Source organism: Stenella coeruleoalba (assembly GCF_951394435.1).
Source record: "Stenella coeruleoalba genome assembly, chromosome: 16".
Taxonomy (NCBI): domain Eukaryota; kingdom Metazoa; phylum Chordata; class Mammalia; order Artiodactyla; family Delphinidae; genus Stenella; species Stenella coeruleoalba.
In genome coordinates this window covers 77,526,613-77,551,631 of record NC_137162.1, presented here as the reverse complement: position 1 = coordinate 77,551,631, position 25,019 = coordinate 77,526,613, and the positions used below count along the sequence as shown (strand labels likewise).

Here is a 25,019-nt window from a genome sequence, read left to right as displayed (position 1 = left end):
ATGGGATTTGATAAAAATATGTTGTTTTAATTTCACTCTACCATTATTTGCTCATATTGACATCTGTATCTGTTGGCATTTACCTTATGAAAAGTTTTAATTATTAAGAGTATGATATTAGCAGAGAGAGATTTAACCAAACATTGTTTTTAATTAAAGTTCATTCGGATTCTAGACCTTGACCAAATGGAGGATGACTTTTATTTGTGTTACATACAGAAATACCAAAAGTAAATCTCAACTAAAGTAGAACTATAATTCAATTGTGAAATAACCCAAAATAACTTTGTTTAAAGTTAATTTTTAACAAATAAATATTATAAAAGCATAAATATGCTGATATTGGGTTGGCCAAAAAGTGCCTTTAGTTTTTAAGTAAAAATAAAGGACACATTTTTCATTTTCACCAAAAACTTTATTGAACAACGTATTCACCCTTTTGTTTTACTACCTTCTGCCACTTTTTAGGCAACTTCATAATTCCATCTTCCCCAAACTTTTTATCTTATTGAGCAAAGAACTGTTCCAGGTGCCTTTTACAGTCTTCCAGGGGATTGAAGTTTTTTCCATTAAGAGAATTTTGTAAAGACCTAAATAAATGGGGCTTCCCTGGTGGCGCAGTGGTTAAGAATCCGCCTGCCATTGCAGGGGACACCGGTTTGATCCTTGGTCCGGGAAGATCCCACATGCCGCGGAGCAACTAAGCCTGTGCGCCACAACTACTGAGCCTGCACTCTAGAGCCCGCGAGCCACAACTACTGAGCCCACATGCTGCAACTACTGAAGCCCACATGTTCTAGGGCCCATGCTCCACAGCAAGAGAAGCCACCGCAATGAGAAGCCCATGCACCACAACAAAGAGTAGCCCCTGCTCACCGCAACTAAAGAAAGCCCACATGCAGCAATGAAGACCCAACGCAGCCAAAAATAAATAAATAACTATATGAATTAAAAAAAAAAAAGACCTAAATAAATGGAAATCTGAAGGTGCAATGTCTGGTGAATACAGTGGATGAATCAGAACTTCCCAGCCAAGCTGTAACAGTTTTTTCCTGGTCATCAAAGAAACGTGGTCTTGCGTTATCCTGATGGAAGAGTATGCATTTTCTGTTGACTAATTCTGGACGCTTTTCGTCGAGTGCTGCTTTCATTTGGTCTAATTGGGAGCAGTACTTGTTGGAATTAATCATTTGGCTTTCCGGAAGGAGCTCGTAATAGAGGACTCCCTTCCAATCCCACCATATACACAACATCACCTTCTTTGGATGAAGACCGGCCTTTGGTGTGGTTGGTGGTGGTCATTTTGCTTGCCCCACGATCTCTTCCATTCCACATTGTTGTACAGTATCCACTTTTCATTGCCCGTCACAATTTGTTTTAAAAACGGAATGTTCTCATTACTTTAAGTAGAGAATCTCATGCGGAAATAGTCAAGAAGGTTTTTTTCACTTATGTGGAACCCAAACATCAAAGCGATTGACATAACCGAGCTGGTGCAAATGATTTTCAGCGCTTGATTTGGTTTATTTTGAGTATGTCGGCTATCTCCCGCGTGGTATGATGTTGATTGTTCTCAATTAATGTCTCGATTTGATCGCTATCAACTTCAACTGGTCTACCTGACTGTGGAGCATCGTCCAGCGAGAAATCTCCAGCACGAAACTTCTCAAACCACTTTTGACATGTTCGATCAGTCACAGCACCTTTTCCCTACACTGCACAAATCTTTTTGTGCATTTCCATGCATTTTTACTTTTCTTGAAATAGTAAAGTATATGCTGAAAACGTTGCTTTTTTCCTTCCATCTTCAATATTAAAATGGCTACACAAAAATTCACCAATTTTGATAATTCTTTTTTAAATGCACGCTGCTATGACAGCTGTCACATACAATCTTAACAAAATTGTTTCGAATGAAGTTAAAGACAGCTAAGTGCTACTAGAGCCATCTTAGGAAAAAACCGAACGAACCTTTTAGCCAACCCAATACTTTACAAAGGCAAAAGTGGAAAGAAAGGAAATTATTTAAGTTCATTAATACTTAAGAGCTTTGGGCTTCCCTGGTGGCGCAGTGGTTAAGAATCCGCCTGCCAATGCAGGGGACACAGGTTTGAGCCCTGGTCCGGGAAGATCCCACATGCTGCAGAGCAACTAAGTCCGTGCGCTATAACTACTGAGCCTGCGCTCTAGAGCCTGCAAGCCACAACTACTGAGCCAGTGCGCCACAACTACTGAAGCCCGCACGTCTAGAGCCCGTGCTCCACAAGAGAAGCCACTGCAATGAGAAGCCTGCACACTGCAACAAAGAGTAGCCCCCACTTGCCACAACTAGAAAGCCCGCGCACAGCAACGAAGACCCAGTGCGGCGAAAAACAAATAAATTAAATAAATAAATTTATATTTAAAAAAATACTTAAGAGCTTTGCTTATTATACTCTCTGTAGGGATCCATGTTGAATTGACCACATTATAAACTAAACTGCTTCTGATGAGGTCCTTTTGCTATTAGAAGGATGAAATCTCTTTAGCTAAGTTCCGAGATACACTCTTTTAAACAAAACTCCCATCTGCAATGTTATGATGTTATGTGATGAGGCTCTATGTAATAAGCATTTTATTTGGTTGCAATAGAAAATTTCTACTTGCAAGGGAATGGAAAGCAAAGCTGTTTTAGACACCACACACCCCCAGGACATATACGCACAGAGGAAGACTCAAGTAGATGTAGACAAAAATAAAGCACAGGGCTTCCCTGGTGGCGCAGTGGTTGAGAATCCACCTGACGATGCAGGGGACACGGGTTCGTGCCTCGGTCCGGGAAGATCCCACATGCCGCGGAGCGGCTGGGCCCGTGAGCCATGGCCGCTGAGCCTGCGCCTCTGGAGCCTGTGCTCCACAACGGGAGAGGCCACAACAGTGAGAGGCCCACATACTGCAAAAATAAATACATAAATAAAGCACAGGGTTATTTAAAATTATAAGATTTAAAATTGTTAGGGCTTCAATTGTATGCCAGGATTGCCCATCAATATTTCAGATAACTTGTATGAACAAGTCTTCCATTTTTGTGACACTAAATAATTAGTCAATAATATAGAGGAATTCCCTGGTGGTCCAGTGGTCAGGACTCGTGCTTCCACTTCAGGGGCCCTGGGTTCAATCCCTGGTTGGGGAACTAAGATCCTGCAAGCCACCTGGTGAGGCAAAAATGAAAAAAAAAATAATAGTATAGGAAATGCATGGTAATAGACAAAAGATGTTGCACCTCTGTTTTTTTCTGAATAGTAGTTTTAATGTGGTACTGCCCTCTGCTGGAGGATGAAATCTGTTCACATCCTTTCAGGCTTGTTTAAGACCAGCCTAGAACCAACCTTCCATTGGTTATTGGTTTTACGTTAGAACCCTTAGAAGTAGCCCCACTAAAAGATAGGAAGAGTGCAGTTACTTTACAAATTGACAAATATTAGAAGTGGAATGGGGCCTGCATGATTGAGATGAGGGTTCCATTCCCCTGAAGTTCCCCATCATAACAGTTCCTCACTCTGGGGATTCTTCCTAAACACTCAGAAGGACTTTTCTTCTGTGGAGATTTAAGGTTAGCTGTCTGGGGATAGTTAGTCTCTTTGGCTTTCAATTTCATGATGCTCCGTCTTTAACATCATGAGAACAGTGGCTTCTATGCAAAAAGACAAAGGGATCGATCTCCCTCAGTTACAGCGAACTTCAACCAGAAGTACTAGACTTTCCTCTTCCTCTATGATACATGATAGAAAAACACATTATTTTAAATACAGTCCTAATAACTGGTCTAGCAAATTTTCTTTCCCTTTTTCAGATGAATGAATATGTTTCATTTAGTTTTGAGCCATGACTATCCTCCTTATAACATTTTTCCACATCTGCCCTCTCTGTTCTAGAATTTTCCTCTCCTTCAGGTCCATGTTTCTGCTCTGTTGCCTGTTTTAGGGCCATTTCCTCACTCCTTGAATCAGATTTCTTCTGTATGCCTGTGGCCTTCTCTCTCCCAGCTACGGGCTAACATCGGCTTCCTTTTTTCACTTAGACATGCAGAAACAATTTGTTGGATTGTCTTTCATATTTAGTGACACTTTGGCCCTAAGAACGTTGAAACTGTTTTCTGCCCTTGTAACTGAAACATACGGAGCTGCGTGCACCCAAGGAACTGACTGAGAAACAGTTTCCCTCTTTGTTCTATGATTTCCTACCTGGGAATTCCGACTCCACCTACTGAACCGGGTGCACTTGGGTATAAATGGATGAGAGGGTATGTCTCGCTTCCTTCATGTTTAGAGGGTCACGGCCGTGACGCTGATCCAAGTGCCGGGCGAGTGGGGGGCCACACCTGGGGGTCCAGATCACCCAGAGGAAGCCCCACAGCAGAGGAGGAGAGGCTGTTCTCTCTCTCCCCGTGGCCATGTTCGGCCGAGGATGCCTCCTGGAAATCACTCCACAGCTGAATCGAAGAGATCAAAGTAGTCAACGGTGCAACTCGAAACGAAATGATTGAGTTTATCCACCCTTTTGGAAACGTAGAGGGTAGCTTCTCATGGCTTCCTGAGCTGAGCCATGCTCTCCTGTTTGATGTGACCGCCAGTGACCATTTTCCTTTGAGGCAGACCCTTGGAAGCTCCATGGGGGACACGTCTTCAGCTATGCTTTTAAACGACTGAATTTTTGTGATCCTTTCTATATCTTCGTGCTGTACTTTTTAAGCTGCCTTCATTTTGATGTCCTGCATGATTTTATGTTTTCTTTGTAAATAGAAATTATTTGAAACTGTAATAACGGGTGCTACAAAATTAAATTGATGTCAACCATATCTCTAATTGGTGCTTTTATGCAGATTCTAACACAGTTGTTGATTCATGTGTTCTCTTGGTCAGTCATCAGTCAGAAACCTAGTGACTTTCTAAAATGCATCCCGGGGATGCAAAGATAAACAACACCTTCCTACCCTCCAGGAACCTTAGACGAGGGAGAGTCATCGTACACGATGAGAGATGTTCCTGGAGAAAATGCCACACCCGTCCAGGAATGGGCAGAACAAAGTGAGAATCACTGACGTAGAAAGAAAGACAAGTAAATAAGCAGTCTGACGAAGTGCTTCAGATGCCGTGATGTCTATATGTGAAGGGCGGTTTCATGGTTACTTTCCGCCCCTCCTAACTTTATCTCTCTGGTCCAGGCTTGTCCTCTGAGCTGCCAGACACCCACAACTACTAGCTTCACATCTCCACGCATGCGGATGTTTCCCAGGCACCTCAAACCCAACCCGTCCTAAAGGGAACCCATGACTCTTCCGTCCAAACTTGTTCCTCACCTGAGTTCCCTATCGTACCATCCACCTTGTTTCTAAGTCATCATCAAATGCCCCTCTCCATCCCTCTCTCTTCCACCTCCCAAATATCTCTTTAAATCTCTTCCCTCCCTTCCATCGTCATGACCGTCCTCACCCAAGCAGCCACCCTTTCTCACCCGATGACGGTCTCCCAAGGGGCCTCCATACGGTGGACGGATCCTGTCATCCCCACATTAACGCCTTTGATGGGTTCCCATTGAACATTAAGTCCCAAATTGGCAGCGTGGCCTCCAAGGCCCTGTGACTTGCCTGTGTGGCATGTCGTCGTGCTCCACTCGTCCACAGCTCCTGATGCTTCAGCCACACTGAACCGTGAGGTCCCCTTCCCACCCAAGACTTCACTGCGAGCTGCCTCATCTGCCCCGTCCACACCCTGGCCACACTCAGACCTGGACACACCAGCCTTCCCTAGCTCAGCCACCTCAGCCCCCAAGTCTCACGTCAACACCACTTTCTCAGGGAAAGGGCACCTGACTTCCAGACTTGGTTGCCTTCCTATTATTCACCCCGTAGCACTCATCCCAACAGTAATAACTTGATTACTGATCTCACCCCTGCCCGACTGCACACCCTAGAGGACAAGGGTATTGTTCGCTGTTCACTCTGTCTCATCAGCACCCTCTGATCCAGAAGCAATTGGAAATATGCTGAAATAATGAAATGGAACTAATGAATTAATACTCTAAAAAAGCAAGAACTTTTTTTTTTTTACAATATCGTGGTCCTTGAGGAGGAAAAATGCTTATAAATATAAATACAAAATGAGGGCGTTTACATACCAAACCATGAATGCTTCTCGGACATGGGGAGCTTTTATTTTAATGAGGTTCAACCTGTTTCATTCATTTTCTGGGCTTCAAAGATCAAAGCAAAAATGTTCCAGGGTTAGATGGTAGTGAATCTTGCACAACGTTGTGAATATACTAAAAAGCACCTGAATTGTACACCTTAAAATGCTTAACGGGGTGAATTTTATGTTATGTGAATTGTATCCCAATTGGGGAAAAAAAAAAAACACAAAAAAACACACATAAAAAATAACCAAAGCAAGGGAAGGAGACGCAAGAGGGAAGAGATATGGGGGTATATATATGTATGTATAGCTGATTCACTTTGTTATAAAGCAGAAACTAACACACCATTGTAAAGCAATTATACTCCAATAAAAACGTTAAAAAAAAAAAAAAACCAAAGCTGCTCCCACAGGGGAGAGTAAGGCAGAAAGAGCAGCTCCCAGCTCAGAGCCAGGCGTCTGTGGCTGAGGGGAGTGGGGTGAAGGTGGAGGGCTAAGTGAGGAAGAGGCTGGTCTTGAAGCCCGTGAGGACTTCTCAGTGAGTCCAACCAAACAATGTGCCTTCCGTCTCCTTGGTGACAGCTATGATGATGAGAGCGCTCTGGACCCCTGCTGTCCTCTGGGGAGCTGAAGATCCCGCTCCTCAGACAGTCTGTGGAACTAGGGACCCTGCTCCAAATACCACCATCCATCTAACCTCTTTGCCCTGCCGCCCTCTCCCGGGACAGCACAGGCCAAAACACCGAAGAGGCCAAAGTGATCAGGGCAGTAGCTGTTGGATTGGGCCGAGTTACAGAAAATCATCATATGTTTGCTGTGGACTCAGTAAATAACAACATGGGAGAACCAACCGGACCAGGTAAATGAAGAGAAATAAATGGCAAAAATTGGTTCTTCCTCTACATGTATGTCTCTGAAACAAGCCAGATCAAAAAAAGGGTTATTTTTCTGGAGTGACCGATTCGGACAGATTTTACCTCTTTTAGATGATTTCTGTTTCTAGTTTTAATGTTAAAAAGACACTAATAGAGGAATTCCCTGGCGGTCCAGTGGTTAGGACTCCAAGCTTCCACTGCAGGGGGTGCAGGTTCGATCCCTGGTGGGGGAACTAAGACTCCGTGTGTGGCGTGGCCAAAAAAATAAAAAAGACACTAATAGAAGAAATCACATTAGTTCGGTCAACAAACATTTACTGAGCGTTTACTGTGGTCAGGCCCTCAGCTCACTTCTGAGAATGTAATGACAGCTCTTGGCAGTCCCCAGCCTCAAGGGGCCAACAAGTCCAGGAATGAAGACAGACAAGAAGACAGGCAGCTGTCCTGTTAGGAAGCTGAAGTTTGTCTTTGATACCTAGAATTTAGAATTTCTAGTTGTTTCAGTCAGTTTCTTTTTGGAGAAACAAATGGTAAGTTCCATCAGGGGAATTTAATAAAGGAACTAATTACAAGAGTTAAAGGAAACCAGTGAGGAGCTAACAGATGTAGGCATCTTTAGGTCTAAAGGAGGAGGGTGAGGGAGAGGTCAGTGGGAACATGGCTTGGTAGCTCATTTCTGTTTTTTGGGGGGTTTTTTGGCCATGCCACGTGGCTTGCAGGATCTTAGACCCCAACGAGGGATCGAACCCGCGCCTTCCACAGTGAAAGCGCAGAGTCCTAACCACTGGATTGCCAGGGAATTCCCTGGTAGCTCATTTCTTTCTAGCACTGATTATCTGGTTGTAACACAGTTTATTTAACCACTCACCTACTGAGGGACATCTTGTTTGCTTCCCAGCTTTGGCAGTTATAAGTACAGTTATATTATACTGCTGTATAAACATTTATATGCAGCTTTTTGTGTAGACATAAGTTTTCAGCCTCTTTGAGCAAATACCAGGAAGTGCAATTGCTGGATCATATGGTAAGACTTCAGTTTTGTAAGAAACTTCCCAGCTGTCTTCCAAAGAGGCTCTACCATTTTGCATTCCCACCAGCAATATATGAGCGTTCCTGTTGCTCCACACCCTCACCAGCATTTGGTGGTGTTAGTGTTCCAGATTTTGGCCGTTCTAATAGGTATGTAGTGTTATTTCATTGTTGTTTTAATTTGCATTGTCCTGATGACACATGATGTAGTGCATCTTTTCGTACGCTTATTTGCCATCTGCATGTCCTCTTCTGTGAGGTATTTGCTCAAGTCTTTTGCCTGTTTCAAAATCAGGTTGTTCATTTTCTTATTGTTGAGTTTTAATGGTTCCTTGTATATTTTGGTGTCTATTGAGGTCTTTGATCCATTTTTAAATTGGGTAGTTTTTTGTTGTTGTTAAGCTTTAAGAGTTCTTTATATATTAATATTTTGGATAATAGTCTTTTATCAGAGGTATCCTTTGCCAACAATTTTTTCTCCCAGTCTAGGGCTTATCCTCTCATTCTCTTGACATTGTCTTTTGCAAGAAGAAGTCCTTAATTTTATTGAAGTCCAGATTATCATTTATTTATTTCATGAATCGTGTCTTTGGTGTATCTAAAAAGGCATCACCATACCCAAGGTCATCTAAGTTTTCTCCAATATTATCTTCTAGGAGTTTTATAAAAGTTTTGCATTTAACATTTAGGTCTAAGATCCATTTTGAGCTATTTTTTGTGAAGGGCATAAGGTTTGTATTTAGATTCATTTTTTTACATGTGGATGTCCAACTGTTCCAGCACCATTTGCTGAAAACACTGTCTTTACTCCACTTTATTCCCTTTGCTCTTTTGTCAAAGACCAGTTGACTATATTTATATGGCTCTGTTTCTGGGCTCTCTATTCTGTTCCATTGATCTATTTGTCTATTCTTTCACCAATACCATGGTATTCTTGATAACTGTAGCTTGAAGTGTTGAATTTGGGTAGTGTCAGTCCTTCAGTTTTGTTCTCTCCTTCAATATTGTGTTGGCTATTCTGGGTCTTTTATCTCTTCATATAAACTTTAGAATCAGTTTGTCAATATACATAAAATAGCTTGCTGGAATTTTGATTGGGATTGCGTTGAATCTGTAGATCAAGTAGAGAAAAACTGACATCTTGATAATATTGTCTTCCTTTCCGTAAACATGGAATATCTCTCCATTTATTTAGTTCTTTGATTTCGTTCACCAGAGTTTTGTAGTTTTCCTCATATATATTTTGTTAGATTTATACCTAAGTATTTCATTTTCGGGAGTGCTAATATAAATGATATTGTGGTTTTAATTTCAAATTCCACGTGTTCATTGTTAGTATATTAGAAAGCAATAACTTCTGTACATTAATCTTGTATCTGCAGCCTTGAAATAATCACTTATTAGTTCCAGGAAATTTTTTTGCCAGTTCTTTCAAATTTTCCACGTAGATGATCATGTCATCTGTGAACAAAGACAGTTTTATGTCTTCCTTCCAAACCTGTATACCTTTTTTTTTTTTTTTTTGGCAGTACGTGGGCCTCTTATTGCTGTGGCCTCTCCCGTTGCGGAGCACAGGCTTCGGACGCGCAGGCTCAGCAGCCATGGCTCACGGGCCCAGCCACTCTGCGGCATGTGGGCTCTTCCCGGACCGAGGCACGAACCCGTGTCCCCTGCATTGGCAGGCGGACTCTCAACCACTGCGCCACCAGGGAAGCCCCGCTGTATACCTTTTATTTCCCTTTCTTTCCTCATTGTGTAAGCAAGGACTTCCAGAACAATGTTAAAGGGAAGTTTACATAGTTTTTCAAAATTCCATTAGAGGTTATGTGAGCAGAAGCGTTTAAAGAGCACTTACCTGAACTAGTGTATCGTCGAGCTAGGATTAAGTTCCTTGTCTCTCTCAACGCCAAAGCTCAAGATCTTACGCATAAAGATCTATATCATCTCCAGGTATCTCATGGTTTGCTGTTTTTCCTGCTTCTCCCATCTCCAAATAAACAAAAGTACTAACATGCCTCACCTCACACAACCCTAAGGTTTAACCAGTTGGCTGTTTAACCTGGAAACCATTGTTATTAAAACAAACCATTTTATTAAAATAAACAACTCTACTTATGGCTCAAGTGCAAAAGACTATAAAATTTACCCTCACTTTCCTAAAGTTCCTTGCACTTTAAAAGTGCAATATTATAGCTAAATTATAGAAGAAAAATGAATATAACTACTAAGGTGGGAGGAGATTTTGAGTGATTGTTGCCCTTTCTGCATGGCCCGTAAGCCCAGCTAACTTGAGCAAGGCCGTGGCTGGACCATGTGACACCTTTGTACAAGTTAGAAAAAGGTGGTCTACGCCCTACCACTATTCCTTTGCACCTGAAGATGGAGCACTTTATCGGTTTGGTGAGTAAAGTAGAAACTGGGTTTCAGCTACCAAGTCTTCCTTCAGCTAATTGCCCTTGTGCATTTTATGAACATATGCAATGACTCTGTGACTTTGCATTATGCTTCAGCCAGCCAAGAAAAGAATGGAGAAAAGCAGTTGCTCTTCTGGGTAATTACCTTGACTACTTCCCAATTTGCTCCCAACCTTTGGGCATTCATTATTCCCACACTTCTGTTCCTGCATTGAAGCTTCCATATCTCCTCGTGGTCCCTATTTGAATTCCCCTAGATTTCCTTCCTGGCTTCTTGACTTTGACTTTCCATGTGTTTCCTGGTCCTGTTTACTCCTTTGGTTTTTCTGTTCCTCTCTCATCTCCAGTGAGAGGTTTCTCAGTACAGCTTCTCAGGCCTCACCTCCAATACCCCTTTCCCATCAGAGTAGCCTGGATCTTCTTCTATAGTAGAGTAGGGACAGAGAATTTGAATGAATTCTCAAAAAGTGCTTGGAGTCATATCTAGCAAAATTACATAGCATTTAACCTTTGACATAAAAATGCCACTTCTAGGAATCCCACAGAGGCAGTGTGGCAAATATACAAGGCCATGTACACAAAGTTATGTGCTGAAGCATTACTTATGATAGATAAACAATCCAAATGTCCACAGGTTAGGTAAACTATGGTATGTTGACACCATGGAGTAATATGAAGCTATGAAAAGAAATGAGGAATGTCTCTGTAGTATACTAGTGCAGAGAGATCTTCAAGCTATATGTGAAGTAAAAGCCAAATGCAAAACTATTCATGGAGTGCCACCTCTTGTCTAAGGGGCGAATATGAATAGAGATAGAGGTAACCATCGAGCTATGTTACCTGTAGAAAGAGGGAGGGAACAGCATGGAGAGGACAGGGGTGGAAGTTAGATTTCCTTGACTGTATCTTGTCTGTAAATTTGGCTTTGAAACCATGTACTATATTTCACAAAATTATAAACCAAAATTAAACCAAAATGAAATAAATGAAAAGCAAGGCCCAGGAGCTGAAAGCAAGATGAAACCAATGAGTCTAATGGTGTATTGAGAAGGTGGCTTCCTCACAGAGATACATTATTTCAAATTACTTTTTTAAAAAAATTGTGTTTAACACATAACATAAAATTTACCATCTTAACCATCTTTAAGTGTAAGGTTCAGTAGTGTTAAGTACATTCATACTATTGTGCACCAAATCTCCAGAACTTTCAAAACTGAAACTCTCTACCCATTAAACACCTTCCCATTTCCTCTTTCCCCCAGCCAGTGGCAACTACCATTCTACTGTCTGTTTCTGTGAATTTGATTACTTTAGATGCTTCATATAAGTAGAATCACACAGTATTTGTCTTTCCGTGACTGGGTTATTTCACTTAGCATAATATCCTCAAGATTCATCCATGTTGTAGCATGTGACAGAATTTCCTCCCTTTTTTAAGGTTGAATATATGACATTTGGTTTACCATTCATCTGTCAATGGGCATTTGGGTTGCTTCCACCTCTTGGCTATTGTGGATAATGCTGCTGTGAACATGGGTATGAAAATATCTCTTTGAGATCCTGCTTTTAGTTCTTCTGGACATATACCCAGAGAAGTGAGATTGCTGGATCATAGGGTAATTCTATTTTTAAGTTTTTTTTTTTTTGCGGTACGCGGGCCTCTCACTGTTGTGGCCTCTCCCACTGCGGAGCACAGACTCCGGACGCGCAGGCTCAGCGGCCATGGCTCACGGGCCCAGCCGCTCCACGGCATGTGGGATCTTCCCGGACTGGGTCACGAACCCGTGTCCCCTGCATCGGCAGGCGGACTTTCAACCACTGCGCCACCAGGGAAGCCCTATTTTTAAGTTTTTGAGGAACATTCATACTGGTTTTCATAGCGGGTGCACAACTTTGTATTCCCAACAGTGCAACTCATAAATGCAGGAGGAATGTTGGAATTGATGTATCACCACTTTTCAATTTTTAGTGAAATAATGGCTCTAGGCAGTGAACATGAATAGCAGCTGCTAAAACCATTTGATCAAAAACTGATGGGAACTTTGTAATAGATGAATGGATCAGGCTGAGAACAGCGGAAACCACTGACCAGTCTTGATATCATACAAAGAAAAACAACCAGTGTTGCATAGTTGCAATGTCATCGCCAGTGAGGTTTATCCAAGGAGTGATTATTGCTAATAGAAAAACAACCAGACCTTCAGTTTCTCCTGCTGACTTGCGATTGGAAATACATACCACCTATGAAGTCTTCTGGCCAAAAAAACTGAACCTGGGTCTTAGTAACCTTACAGTCTAACAACCAGTTTTGAAGTTTTATAGATTAAATGAAGTCTGAGATTTGCTTCAAAGTGGGCCGGGGTGGGGAGACAGTAGGTGAGGAGTAGATGAACCAAGATAGGGCATGTTGATAAGACATGTCCATTTTGGAGCTGGACCGTGAGTGGATGGGAATTCATCACACTATCTCTTATGTGTATGTTTTGAAATTTCCAAAATAAAAAATTAAGTATTTGGACTTAATAACATTTTTCTATTTGGAAAAACCACCTGGATTTCTTACTTGCTTCAACCTGTCACAGAAATTCTTCCCTTGAGGTTTCGCTTGTCAGTTTATTTTATAATGAGCTGTGTAAATACAAGCTGGAAGGAGATTAGCTATGTGCATGGCGGGTTGGTTAAATATTGAGAGAGCGAGGCTGAGGGAGGCCTTTTAATGGTTTTATGAGTTGCAGCAACTTTGCAGGAACAAAGATCACAATGAACATTAACAGTTACTAACAGCACTCTTTTGCACTTCTAAAAATCCACATATGTGTTTACTGAATGTCTAACTCCTACTGGATTTAAGCTCCAGGAAAGCTATATTTTTTACCTGCCGTGTCTCTAGAGCCTAACACGTTGCCCAATTTATATATATATATAAACTTCTAAAGGATTCTATTTTGTTTTGAGTTTTAGATAATTTCAGATATATTTTCATGTCAAATAACAATACAACATTTTCTAGTTAACATACCATAATGTGCCAAGCCATTCAAGAAAAGTATTTTAAAAACGGGACAGCATCTCATTCTTTGAGCCACTGGGATAAATAAATTAATCCACACTACTCTGAAGATTTCTCCCATCTCCAAGATTCTTTTATTTTATGACAGAGCCATAGTTCTAGAAGCTTGTTTCTCACACCTGAAAAGACTAGATTTGGGACATGATCCTGTAGAACGTAAGAGGTAAGCCCGATCAGTCTGAACACAGGGTGTCTGGAGTGTGAGAAAAGAGTTTGAGTCCTTATAGGTGGTACTAGTATTGGTGTGTGGGAGACATTAGTTCAAAGCATGACGATTCAAAGAGGAAATGAGTCCACTGAGAATGGGGAAGATAGAGGAGGAAGATGACGCCAACCATGAAAACTTCCCTGGGAAGTAGACGTACGCATGAGAAATGTGAGTGCTGTGATTTTGTAAAGAATGCACTCCTAAAGACTGCATAATTTAAAACCTGCATAGTTCAAGACTAATTTTTCCATGAGAATAAATGGAACAGAGTATGTGTTCTCAGAGTTCATAAGTCTATAACTTTTGTGGCAAATTTTTACTTTAATATCGCTTTTATTTATCATTATTATTGCTAAAGGTTCTAGAGTTCTGGCTCCTAAGTTCATAGTGAAAAAGAAGTAATTATTTAAAGTTCTTTACAATGTTTTATCACATCTAACTTGTATTTCAGACTTACTGATTTGGGAGCATATTTTCCCATCAATGGCACCACCATTTAATGAATGGAAGGCCAACATTTAAAAAAATTACTATTATTATAATAACAAAAATAACACAGCAACACAACAATAAGCAAAATCACTACCAGAGGTGTTTCCTAGCTTGAAACAACATAGTTCACATTGTTGACAAAATATGGCAGGAATTTGTTTAGTCAACTAATCCTGCCAAGTAGCAAGTGTATATACAGTTTCAATTCGTAAGTCTAAAATCATGTGATTTGTTTTTTACTAGTTTTTTGAAAATTGGGGCAATATATATTACTTCACATTTTAATTTTTTTAATTGAAGTATAGTTGATTTACAATGTGTTAGTTTCAGATTTACATCAAAGTGATTTGTTGTTATATATATATATTCTTTTTCATATTCTTTTCCATTGTAGGTTACTACAGAATATTGAATATAGTTCCCTGTACTATACAGTAGCTCCTTGTTGTATATCTATTTTATATATAGTAGTGTGTGTATATTTAATATTTTTATATCACACTATTTCTAAATTTGTACTTTGTGAATGTGGCTTCTTGGGTAAGGAAAGAGGACAATAAAGATAGATGGAGGGGCTTCCCTGGTGGCGCAGTGGTTGGGAGTCCGCCTGCCGATGCAGGGGACATGGGTTCGTGCCCCGGTCCGGGAGGATCCCACATGCCGCGGAGCGGCTGGGCCCGTGAGCCGTGGCCGCTGAGCCTGCGCGTCCGGAGTCTGTGCTCCTCAACGGGAGAGGCCACGACAGTGAGAGGCCCAGGTACCAAAAAAAAAAAAGATAGATGGAAAAGAAATTGATCCAACCAGAAATGATCCCTTCATCTCTGGAAGTCTAAGGCAATTATCTACAAATAATTAGTAACATCTCGTCTTGCAAACATTTTAGTGAGTTATAAACAATATTTTTTTAAAATGAAAAATTAGAGGGCTTCCCTGGTGGCGCAGTGGCTGGGAGTCCGCCTGCCGATGCAGGGGACACGGGTTCGTGCCCCGGTCCGGGAGGATCCTGCGTGCCGCGGAGCGGCTGGGCCCGTGAGCCGTGGCCGGCTGGGCCTGCGCGTCCGGAGCCTGTGCTCCGCGGCAGGAGAGGCCACAGCAGTGAGACGTCCGAGTACCGCAAAAAAAAAAAAAAAAAAAAAATGCTTCATGCATAACAAGAGTATCGTTTTGTGAAATTTTTGTTTCCATGATTTTAAGTACATATGTAACAAGTCACAATGTAAATGTATTTATTTTTAGTTTTAGTTTTTTGGCCGCACCGCATGGCTTGTGGGATATTAGTTCCCTGACCAGGGATCAAACCTGGGCCCTTGCGGTGAAAGCACGGAGTCCTAACCACTGGACTAAATTTAGGACTAAACCACTGGACTAAATACATTTAGGTTCCCTAAATGTATTTATTTCTTATTGTGGTTTACTTGATAAAAGTCTAAAAGGCACCACTGTAGTATCTTCTCTTTTAAAAAACAAACAAAAACAAAACAAGACAATCAAAATATTCCCTTTACCCCACTGCTTCCCTAGCCTCTGCACTTCTTTGCTCCTCTTCACAGCGACATTTCTTGAGATATTTATAGTCATTAGTCCCACTACTTCTTTACCTCACTTCTCAACGCACTTCAGAGTCAGTCCCCAATGACCTCCATGTTGCTAAATCTATTGGTTATTTCTGTGTTCCTTGACCTCTTAACACCACAACTGGTTGTTCTACTCTCTTGAAACACTTCCTTTCTTTGGTTGCTAAGACACATTTTCAGCAGGTCTCCATGGTCGCCTCTTCCCAGCCTCTTTTATTGTTTTGTTTTGTTTTTTAATCTCCCTAGGGCTCTGTCCTAGGTCAACTCCTCCATCTATCTACTCGCCCAGGTGACCTCATCCAATTCCATGACTTCATGTCATATAATTTCCCCCTCTTTTATTATGCTTAGCCATGCTGGTGGCCTCTCTGTGCCTGAACACACTAAATGTATTCTCAAGAGCCTTAGAGACTTTGCATTAGCTGTTCCCTCAGCTGAGAATGCTCTCCCCCAAGATCTTCATGTAGCTGCCTCCTTTCTTTTCTTTTCTTTTTTTAAATTGAAGTATGGTTGATTTACAATGTTGTGTTAGTTTCAGGTGTACAGCAAAGTGATTCATATACGTATCCTTTTTCAGATTCTTTTCCATTATAGGTTATTATAAGATGTTCAATATAGTTCCCTGTGCTATACAGTAGGACCTTGTTGTTTATCTATTTTATATATAGTACTGTGTATCTGTTAATCCCAAACTCCTAATTTATCCCTCCCCCCTTTTCCCCTTTGGTAACCATAAATTTTTTTTCTATGTCTGTGAGTCTGTTTCTGTTTTGTAAATAAGTTCATTTGTATTATTTTTGTTAGATTCCACATAGAAGTGATATATTTGTCTTTCTCTGACTTACTTCACTTAGTATGATAATCTCTAGGTCCATCCATATTGCTGCAAATGGCATTATTTCATTCTTTTTTATGGCTGAGTAATCCATTGTATATATGAACCAGATCTTCTTTATCCATTCATCTGTCAGTGGACAGTTAGGTTGTCTCCATGTCTTGGCTATTGTAAATAGTGCTGCTATGAACTTTGGGGTGCATGTATCTTTTCAAATCAGAGTTTTTGTCTTTTCCAGATACATGCCCAGGAGTGAGATTGCTTGATCATATGGTAACTCTATTTTTAGTTTTTAAGAAACCTCCATACTGTTTTCCATAGTGGCTGCACCAATTCACATTGCCATCCACAGCGTAGGAGGGTTCCCTTTTCTCCATACCCTCTCCAGCATTTGTTACTTGTGGACTTTTTGATGATGGCCATTCTGACTGGTGTGAGGTGATACCTCATTGTAGTTTTGATTTGCATTTCTCTTAGAGATGTTGAACATCTTTTCATGTGCCTGTTGGCCATCTGTATGTCTTCTTTAGAGAAATGTCTATTTCGGTCTTCTGCCCATTTTTTGATTGGGTTGTTGGGTTTTTTGTTTTTTTGATATTGAGCTGTTTATATATTTTGGAAATTAAGCCCTTGTCGGTGGCATTGTTTGCAAATATTTCTCCCACGCCATAAGCTGTCTTTTCCTTTTGGTTAGCTGTCTCCTTTCTTTCATTCACTAGCAACTTAAACTTTACCTCTTTGGAGAAGTTTTCCTAGGCATGCAACTAATGTAGACACCCAAGTGCTCCCAATTATACATCATCCTATCTTTTTTTTTTTTTTTTTTTTCAGTACGCGGGCCCCTCTCACTGTTGTGGCCTCTCCCGTTGCGGAGCACAGGCTCCAGACGCGCAGGCTCAGCGGCCATGGCTCACAGGCCCAGCTGCTCCGCGGCATGTGGGATCCTCCCAGACCGGGGCACGAACCCGTGTCCCCTGCATCGGCAGGCGGACTCTCAACTACTGCGCCACCAGGGAAGCGCCATCATCCTATCTTAATCTTCTCCGGAATGTATCACCATCTGTGTCCCCCACTGGATTAAGCACGATTGAAACAAGAACAGTCAAAACTCTCTGTCCGGGCTTCCCTGGTGGCGTAGTGGTTGAGAGTCCGCCTGCTGATGCAGGGGACGCAGGTTCGTGCCCCGGTCCGGGAAGATCCCAAGTGCCGCGGAGCGGCTGGGCGTGTGAGCCATGGCCGCTGAGCCTGCGCGAATGGAGCCTGTGCTCTGCAACGGGAGAGGCCACAACAGTGAGAGGCCCGCGTACCGCAAAGAAACAAACAAACAAAAAAACTCCCTGTCCTCATGGAGTTTGTAGTCTGGTGGATGAAGTAATATAAAATAAAAAGGTAAATAATGTAGCATATTAGAATGTGGTAAATGCTAGAGAGAAATAAAGCAAGAAAGAGTGATAGGGATTGTGTGTGTGTGTGTGTGTGTGTGTGTGTGTGTTTTGGAAGGGTGTTTGTAATTTTAAATACGGTGGTCAGGAAGGGCCTCACTAAGAATCGACATTACTCACTGTCATTACTCAATTTTAAGGAGGTAAAGGAAACATCACATGCAAAAGTTCTGAGCTGGGAGTGTGACAGGCAGGCGGTAAGAACACCACAAAGGCCAGTACGGTTGTTACAGAACAAGGGAGGAGGAATGTAGTAGGAAATGAAGTCAGAGCGTGTGGAGGTGGGGGCGGGTCATGAAGTGTAAGGACTTGGATCTTTACTCAAAGAACGAGCAAAAGCTAGTGGAAGGTTTGAGCAAAGTAACATTGTTTAGGCTGTGTTTCCCCATGATCTCTCTGACTGTTGTGTTGAGAACAGACTGCAGGGGGAAGGGTAAAAGCAGGGAGATCTGGGCTTCCCTGGTGGCGCAGTGGTTGGGAGTCCGCCTGCCGATGCGGGGGACACGGGTTCGTGCCCTGGTCCGGGAAGATCCCACATGCCGCGGAGCGGCTGGTCCCGTGAGCCATGGCCGCTGAACCTGCGCGTCTGGAGCCTGTGCTCCGCGATGGGAGGGGCCACAGCAATAAGAGGCCCGCGTACCGCAAAAAAAAAAAAGCAGGGAAATCAATGAAGAGGCTATTGTAATAATCCAAGGAAGAGGAGTGGGACTTCCGTATATTTATATCGCTTCTCTGCGTCTAGAGGGCCCGGCTCGGTACGGCAAATGTTACAAAGCCCTTTGTATACTTATCACTGTGCCTTGTCATGGCGGACATCGAGTACATACTTGTTGATTCTAAAAGATGTAAAAAACATACGGAGCTCATTGAACAAAACCGGACCAACGAAGGGGTTTTTCTAAGATAAATTCTCTGGATGTGTGGATCTTTTAATCCAGAATTACTGCACCAATACAGGATTTCTGGCCCTTTTGCACAGTCCTATTTATACCTAAATTCTACTTACCAAAGAAGTGGAGCATTGATGTGTATTTATTTCAGCTTACTTTGTATGGGGGAGGTAACCAACCCAGGCAAAGTTGTGAAGACATTCAATTGCTCCTCACTTTATCAATAACCTATCATTTCAACCTAATATTTACAGAATGTCTACTTCATGCAAAGCATTACACTAGGCATTGGGGAATATTCACGACATCCTCTTCTCAATTTAAATTCGAGTTGGATAGATAAAACAACACACAGAAAGATAAGTACAAATCCCAGGCAGTGTATGTTAAGGGTTAAATACAGCTATTGAAGTTGGATCCCAAAGAGTGAAGCAAACTTGGAAAATGAATAGGAGAGCAAAGTAATAGGGAATCAGAATGTGAGTTCGATGGTATTGGGTGTGTAATGAATTTCTCAATTTAAATAAAAAATAATAAAACCCAAAGCTACAGAGGAGAAAGCCCAGAGTAGGGACACCAAAACATGTCTCTCAAAGGAAACGTGGATAAAAATCAAGTAGAGACAAGTAGGAAGATAAGAACTTTGTGATCCCTAACAGAAAACAAACTGTACCAGCTGTTCAAGGTAGCTTACATAACTTTATTTGTATTTCTCGCTGACGTTTTTTACAGCCAACAGGTCAAACTGGCAGTCATTATGGGCACTTGCCTGAAAAGTTGGTTATTTCTGAACATCTACCGTGCTCAGAATTGTGCTCTATACTGCTGACATTTCCCTCGGGGTAGTATATAACTTAGAAAACAACAACACACAAAATTGGCAGATAAGCCGCAGTGGCTGAAGTCCAAGTTAGACTCACTAGATAGGGGCTCCGGGCTGGACTCAGTCCAGCTATACTGAACCCATTTCCCCCCGCATTTTATTTACACCCAAAGGTGTGGCAAACAAAACACCGGGATGCCTCCAAGTCAGCTTCTCTTTTATTGCACTGTATGTACTATTTGGACTCTAACCCATGGCAGACAAGGAAGCAGACCTTGAGAAATACCTGGCACTGACCCCGCTGAGCCGGGCGACCAGGGAAGGTCACAGACGGCCCCTCTGGCCGCGTGGGCCCCTTTCAGCCATCACCGGGTCGAGGCGGGGCCTGTGCGAAGTCCACACCGGCCCTGGAGGCCGGGGACACGCGGGCCGAGGGAGCAGAAGGTCTCTCCTTCTCTCTTCCCCATTTCCCGGCCCCCCAACCCCGGCGGCGGGGCAGAGGCGGCCAGTCCACCCGGGAATTTTGGAAGCACACACTCTGCCCCCTCTCTCTCTGCTCGTCTCGCAGCAAGCCACTGGCGGTCCGAGTCCCCGAGGCCGTGCAGGGCGCCCCGCCGGGGGAGCGGCCAGCAGCGGACCAGCCACTAGCCCAGCGGAGCCGCCAGCGCGCCCCGCACGCAGACGCAAGGCCGACGGCGACGCCAGGGGCGCGCGAACCAGAAAATGGCGGCGGACTGACTCCTCTCGCTTCCCGTTCTCGCCCACGCACGCCCGGCCGGGAACCCGGACAACGCGCCGCGGCCGCAGAACAGCCTCCTACGCCGAGCGCGACGCCAGTCCCGGGGTGAGTCGGCGGGCGGTCGCGGCGGTGGGCTCGTCGGCCGAGGAGGGGATGCGGTGTTTCTGGCCCCGTGTCAGAGTCAGACGGGCGGGACCGGCTCCGGTAACCCTGTCGCGCGGGTCTTCACCGCGGAGGGTCGGGCTGGGCGGCTGGCAGTGCCCCGCGCGCTGCGACCCGGGAACGAGGGATGGTCGGGAGTCGCAGCCCTCGGGCAAACCGGCGCTGTCCCCGGAGGAAGCCCCGCTGTCGACCACCGCCTCGTCCGGTGCTGTCTTGGCTCGTGCGACCTCCTCGCCCGGGAGCGAGCGCCGCCTTCGCGCAGTGGAATCCGGGGACGTTTCTTTCTTGGTGTTTTAAATGACGGGTTCTTTAAATTTAATGACAGACCTCCGTGGCCCTCCCGGGCTCTGAACATCCTCTTTTGAGATGCAGAGTCATTTACTGCAGTGTGAAACGGTAGGAAACGTTTGTCCTCAGAATTGCAACAGCATCGTGATGGCTTCTTGGGAAGCGAACGAAGAGTTAATAACACCAGGACCCATGCCTGTGGATGTTTCTGGGAATGATTGGTTTCACGCGGGCCTGTGGCTTAAATTGGGTCACTCTCTACTAACGATGTAAATTATGAATGTGGCTGTGGCATCTCTGTATCCTTTGTTTTTGCTCTTGTTGATGCTTCCCGAGTTTGATGGAGCAAAAGTTTTGAGGTTTTGACTAATGTGTAAGTTAATAGATGGGGTTACATTTATAAACCAAGAGGGTTGCAGGGTTTTTGTTTTCCCAGCTTTATTGGGGTATATGTGACAAATAGAAATTGTATACATTTAGCGCATAAAACTTGATTGTTTTGATTACACCCACTTATTTTCTTAATAGATCTTAGATCAGACATTAGGGGGACCAAAAATAAAATTAGGCAGACCAGGCTGAGTACTCTGATTAGGGTGTCACAAGCTGAAGTTCAGGTGTTATCCAGTTTGGGCTCTATTCTCTGGGGAAGAATCAACTTCTGGGATACTTTAGTTTGTTTTCCAGGTTTGTTTCCTTCTTGCAGTTTCCGTGTATGCCCACCCGCACTCCATCGAAATGCCACCAAGAATGTGTTGAATCCTTCTCAGGCTTCAAATCTCTGATTTCTTCTGCTACTGCATCTCTCAGGCTTCTTTGTTTATTAAGCGCTCATGTAATTACATTGGGCCCACCAGTTAATCCAGGACAATCGCCCTATCTTGACATCAGCTGATGTTAATTACACCTGCAAAATCCCTCTTGTGAGCCCATCTGACATTGTTCAAAATAGAGTAATGCCTGTCAAAGGCCACTATCATGTCTCTTTGAGACACCCAAGGACTGAAAAATTACTGAAGACAAAAAGTTACAGATTCTCAGAAGAACCACATCCTATAGAAACACAGCAAGCCAGAATACAACTGTGGGCCAAAATAGATGTGAACCCACCCGCTCTTTCCTGCACTTTGCCCTTTGAAACCCATTAAAAGACTCAGACCGCCACCCTTCAGGGCCGATGCCACTCTATGTGTCTGGCCCCTTTCCTCCCTTGGAAAGTGAATAAAAACTTTCTTTTCTTCCCTTGTTAATACTTCTGTGAATTCTTTCACAACCTGCATCTGCTCAGCTAACACCTCTTGCTGTAACTTAACCACTCAGTTTATGTTACATCCAGGGTTGGAGATGCAGTTTTTTCTTAATAGAGAAAAAGTAATACATGTGATCAGTGCGTATTGCCCTTTGGTATAATGACAGAATCGGAGGAAGTAAAATGTAGGAAGCTTGAGTTTCATTTCTCTTTTGGTTCTGCTTAGTCTTCAAGTCTTCCCTGGAGCTGTTATATGTAGTACTGATGGGTACTTTTACCTTTAAAGCTTTTATCTTTTTTTTAGCCACATGGAAGTGAATATTTGAGGCATTGGATTTTTTTTTCCTTTTGACTTGTTTAATTTGGAGGAGGAAGAGCAATCCCTTCTACTAATAACAATAGATAAAACTTATAAAGCACGTACTATTCCATTGCTTTATTAATTCATTTAATCTGCAGAACAAACCTGTGAGGTGAATACTGTTATTCTCATTATACAGATGAGAAAAGTTAAATGAATATCTCAGATAGCTGTACAGGAGTATTTGCTATTATTTGATATAGTATTTTTTTTTTTTTTTTTTTTTGGTGGTACGCGGGCCTATCACTGTTGTGGCCTCTCCCGTTGCGGAGCGAAAGCTCTGGACGCACAGGCTCAGTGGCCATGACTTACGGGCCCAGCCGCTCTGCGGCATGTGGGATTTTCCCGGACCGGGGCACGAACCTGTGTCCCCTGCATCGGCAGGCGGACTCTCAACCACTGCGCCACCAGGGAAGCCCTGATATAGTATTTTAATAACAAATTTTTGTTTCTGTGTTTTTTGGCTGTGCCGCCTGGCTTGCGGGATCCCTGTACCCCGACCAGGGATTGAACACAGACCACAGCAGTGAAACCACTAGGCCACCAGGGAACTCCCAGTAATAAGTATTTTTAATAAATTTTCCAAATTAGAAGTTTTCTAATGATGTAGTTTTAAAATCAATATTTCCTGTACTCATAATCCAAAATTATTTAGTAAAGTACATTAGATAAGAACTGGAGTCAGATCTTTGTTATAGCATCCTGTTATTTGGTAAATATCAGTAAAATAATTTATGTACTTAAAAATAGTTATAAGAAGGGGCTTCCCTGGTGGCGCAGTGGTTGAGAGTCCGCCTGCCGATGCAGGGGACACGGGTTTGTGCTCCGGTCCGGGAAGATCCCGCATGCCGCGGAGCGGCTGGGCCCGTGAGCCATGGCCGCTGAGCCTGCGCGTCCGGAGCCTGTGCTCCGCAACGGGAGAGGCCACAACAGTAAGAGGCCCGCGTACCGCAAAAAATAAAAAAAAATAAAAAAAAAATAGTTATAAGAAAAATGGTGCTTATTTTCCTTTCCCTCTATTTTGATTTTACACAGGTCAGGTGCCTCAGTTTCAATCTGGGAATTCTTTAAATGAAACTTGTTTAAAATCTTAGACCATACCCAAAAGAGAGACCCCAGTCAACAGTAAGGTGGAAAAGAATGATGTTGTCCTTAAACAGTCTACAGAATGTCGTCTGTAACCCGGTAAGTAATTTCTATAAAACCACTTTTTGCCTATGCCAGGGTTGAGAGCAAGTCCAACTGGATAGTAATTATCCACTGCTGGGGGATAGGGGCAGAAGTAAAATTCAGTAAACATAAAGCACCTGCTATGTGGTGGGACTGCAGTGGGCCCTGACTGAAAACCAGATCCAGCCCTTGGAGCTCCACAGATGTTTAAGTTCCCTAGTCAGCCCTCCTCGGTACCCAAGGTTCTGCATCTGAGGATTCAGCCAACCGCCCATCAGGTGGTGTGTGTTTATTGAAAAAAATCTGAGTATAAGTGGATTCAAACCTGCACAGTTCAAACCTGTGTTGTTCGAGGGTCAACTGTATAAGACGATAAGACGTGTTATGAACGGAGAACTTGGGAGGACAGTGGAGGGAAGGCTCAGACCATCCTAAGACATAATTTTCCGGGGAAAGTGGATTTCTTTGTCTACACATTTTAATTTTCTTTTTAAATTAGACCTGTTCACGAGAAGTTAATTTCTCAGCTTTTCCCTCTGCCTTTCAAATCCTGCTTGGTAGTTGAGCAGGGGAATGTCAAAAGCCAGTGGTGAGATGGAGAATGAGGAAAACTAATGGTCACGTCCCAGCCTCAGGCTGGTCCAGGAACCCCTGAATGTAATTGCTGGAAATTTCAGTATACGTCCTGGGAAGTAATGAACTTGTTCAGTTTCATGTGGTGTGAGAATCTTTAGAAATGTCTAGTTTCCATGTGTCTGAAGCTGAATCCTGAATTTAGGTCTGAGACAAAGTTGCTGCCGTTTTTTGTTTTTTCTTGTAAACCCTTTATAGGAGATTCTTGGTAAGGCTTCAAGTAAGGCTTTAAACCAGTCTTATTAGTGTAAGTGGATTCAATTTTTTGTTATTTACTTGTAGCTGTAGCTCTTTCTTTTCCCCCTAAGGTTTACTGTCATTGTGCAGGAATGAGGCTTAGAAGAAATAGCCTTCAATCGTAGTATGTTTAAAAAGGAAGACTTGATGAATTTGAAGTCAGCTAGACATTTAAAATAATTTTGCGCATCTTAAGAGTTAAAAACATCTCAAAGTTGTAGACTGACTTTCTGCGAAGATTTAAAAAAAAAAAAACAACGCTGCCTGCCAAGGGGGACTGAAGTAATGTTGGTGCAAGCCAGGAGGCTTGGATGGTCGGGTTAATGCCCTTCAGCTCTGCCCTTCATCACAGAGA

General features: G+C 42.9%; 1 protein-coding gene across 4 annotated transcripts in view; it reads left to right on the top strand.

The window, feature by feature from the left end:
- Positions 1–19,750: 19,750 nt before the first annotated feature.
- Positions 19,751–25,019, top strand: part of LGALS8 (galectin 8) — a 29,857-nt gene continuing 24,588 nt past the window's right edge. Inside the window, exons 1-2 of one of the 4 annotated variants that reach the window (XM_079900422.1) lie at positions 20,177–20,269; positions 20,394–20,669. Coding sequence is in view for 3 of the 4 variants with exons in the window: in XM_079900419.1 (XP_079756545.1) it covers positions 20,079–20,669 (591 nt within the window). In the remaining variant the exon portion in view is untranslated. The other 3 variants (XM_079900420.1, XM_079900421.1, XM_079900419.1) reach the window with 3 other exon arrangements.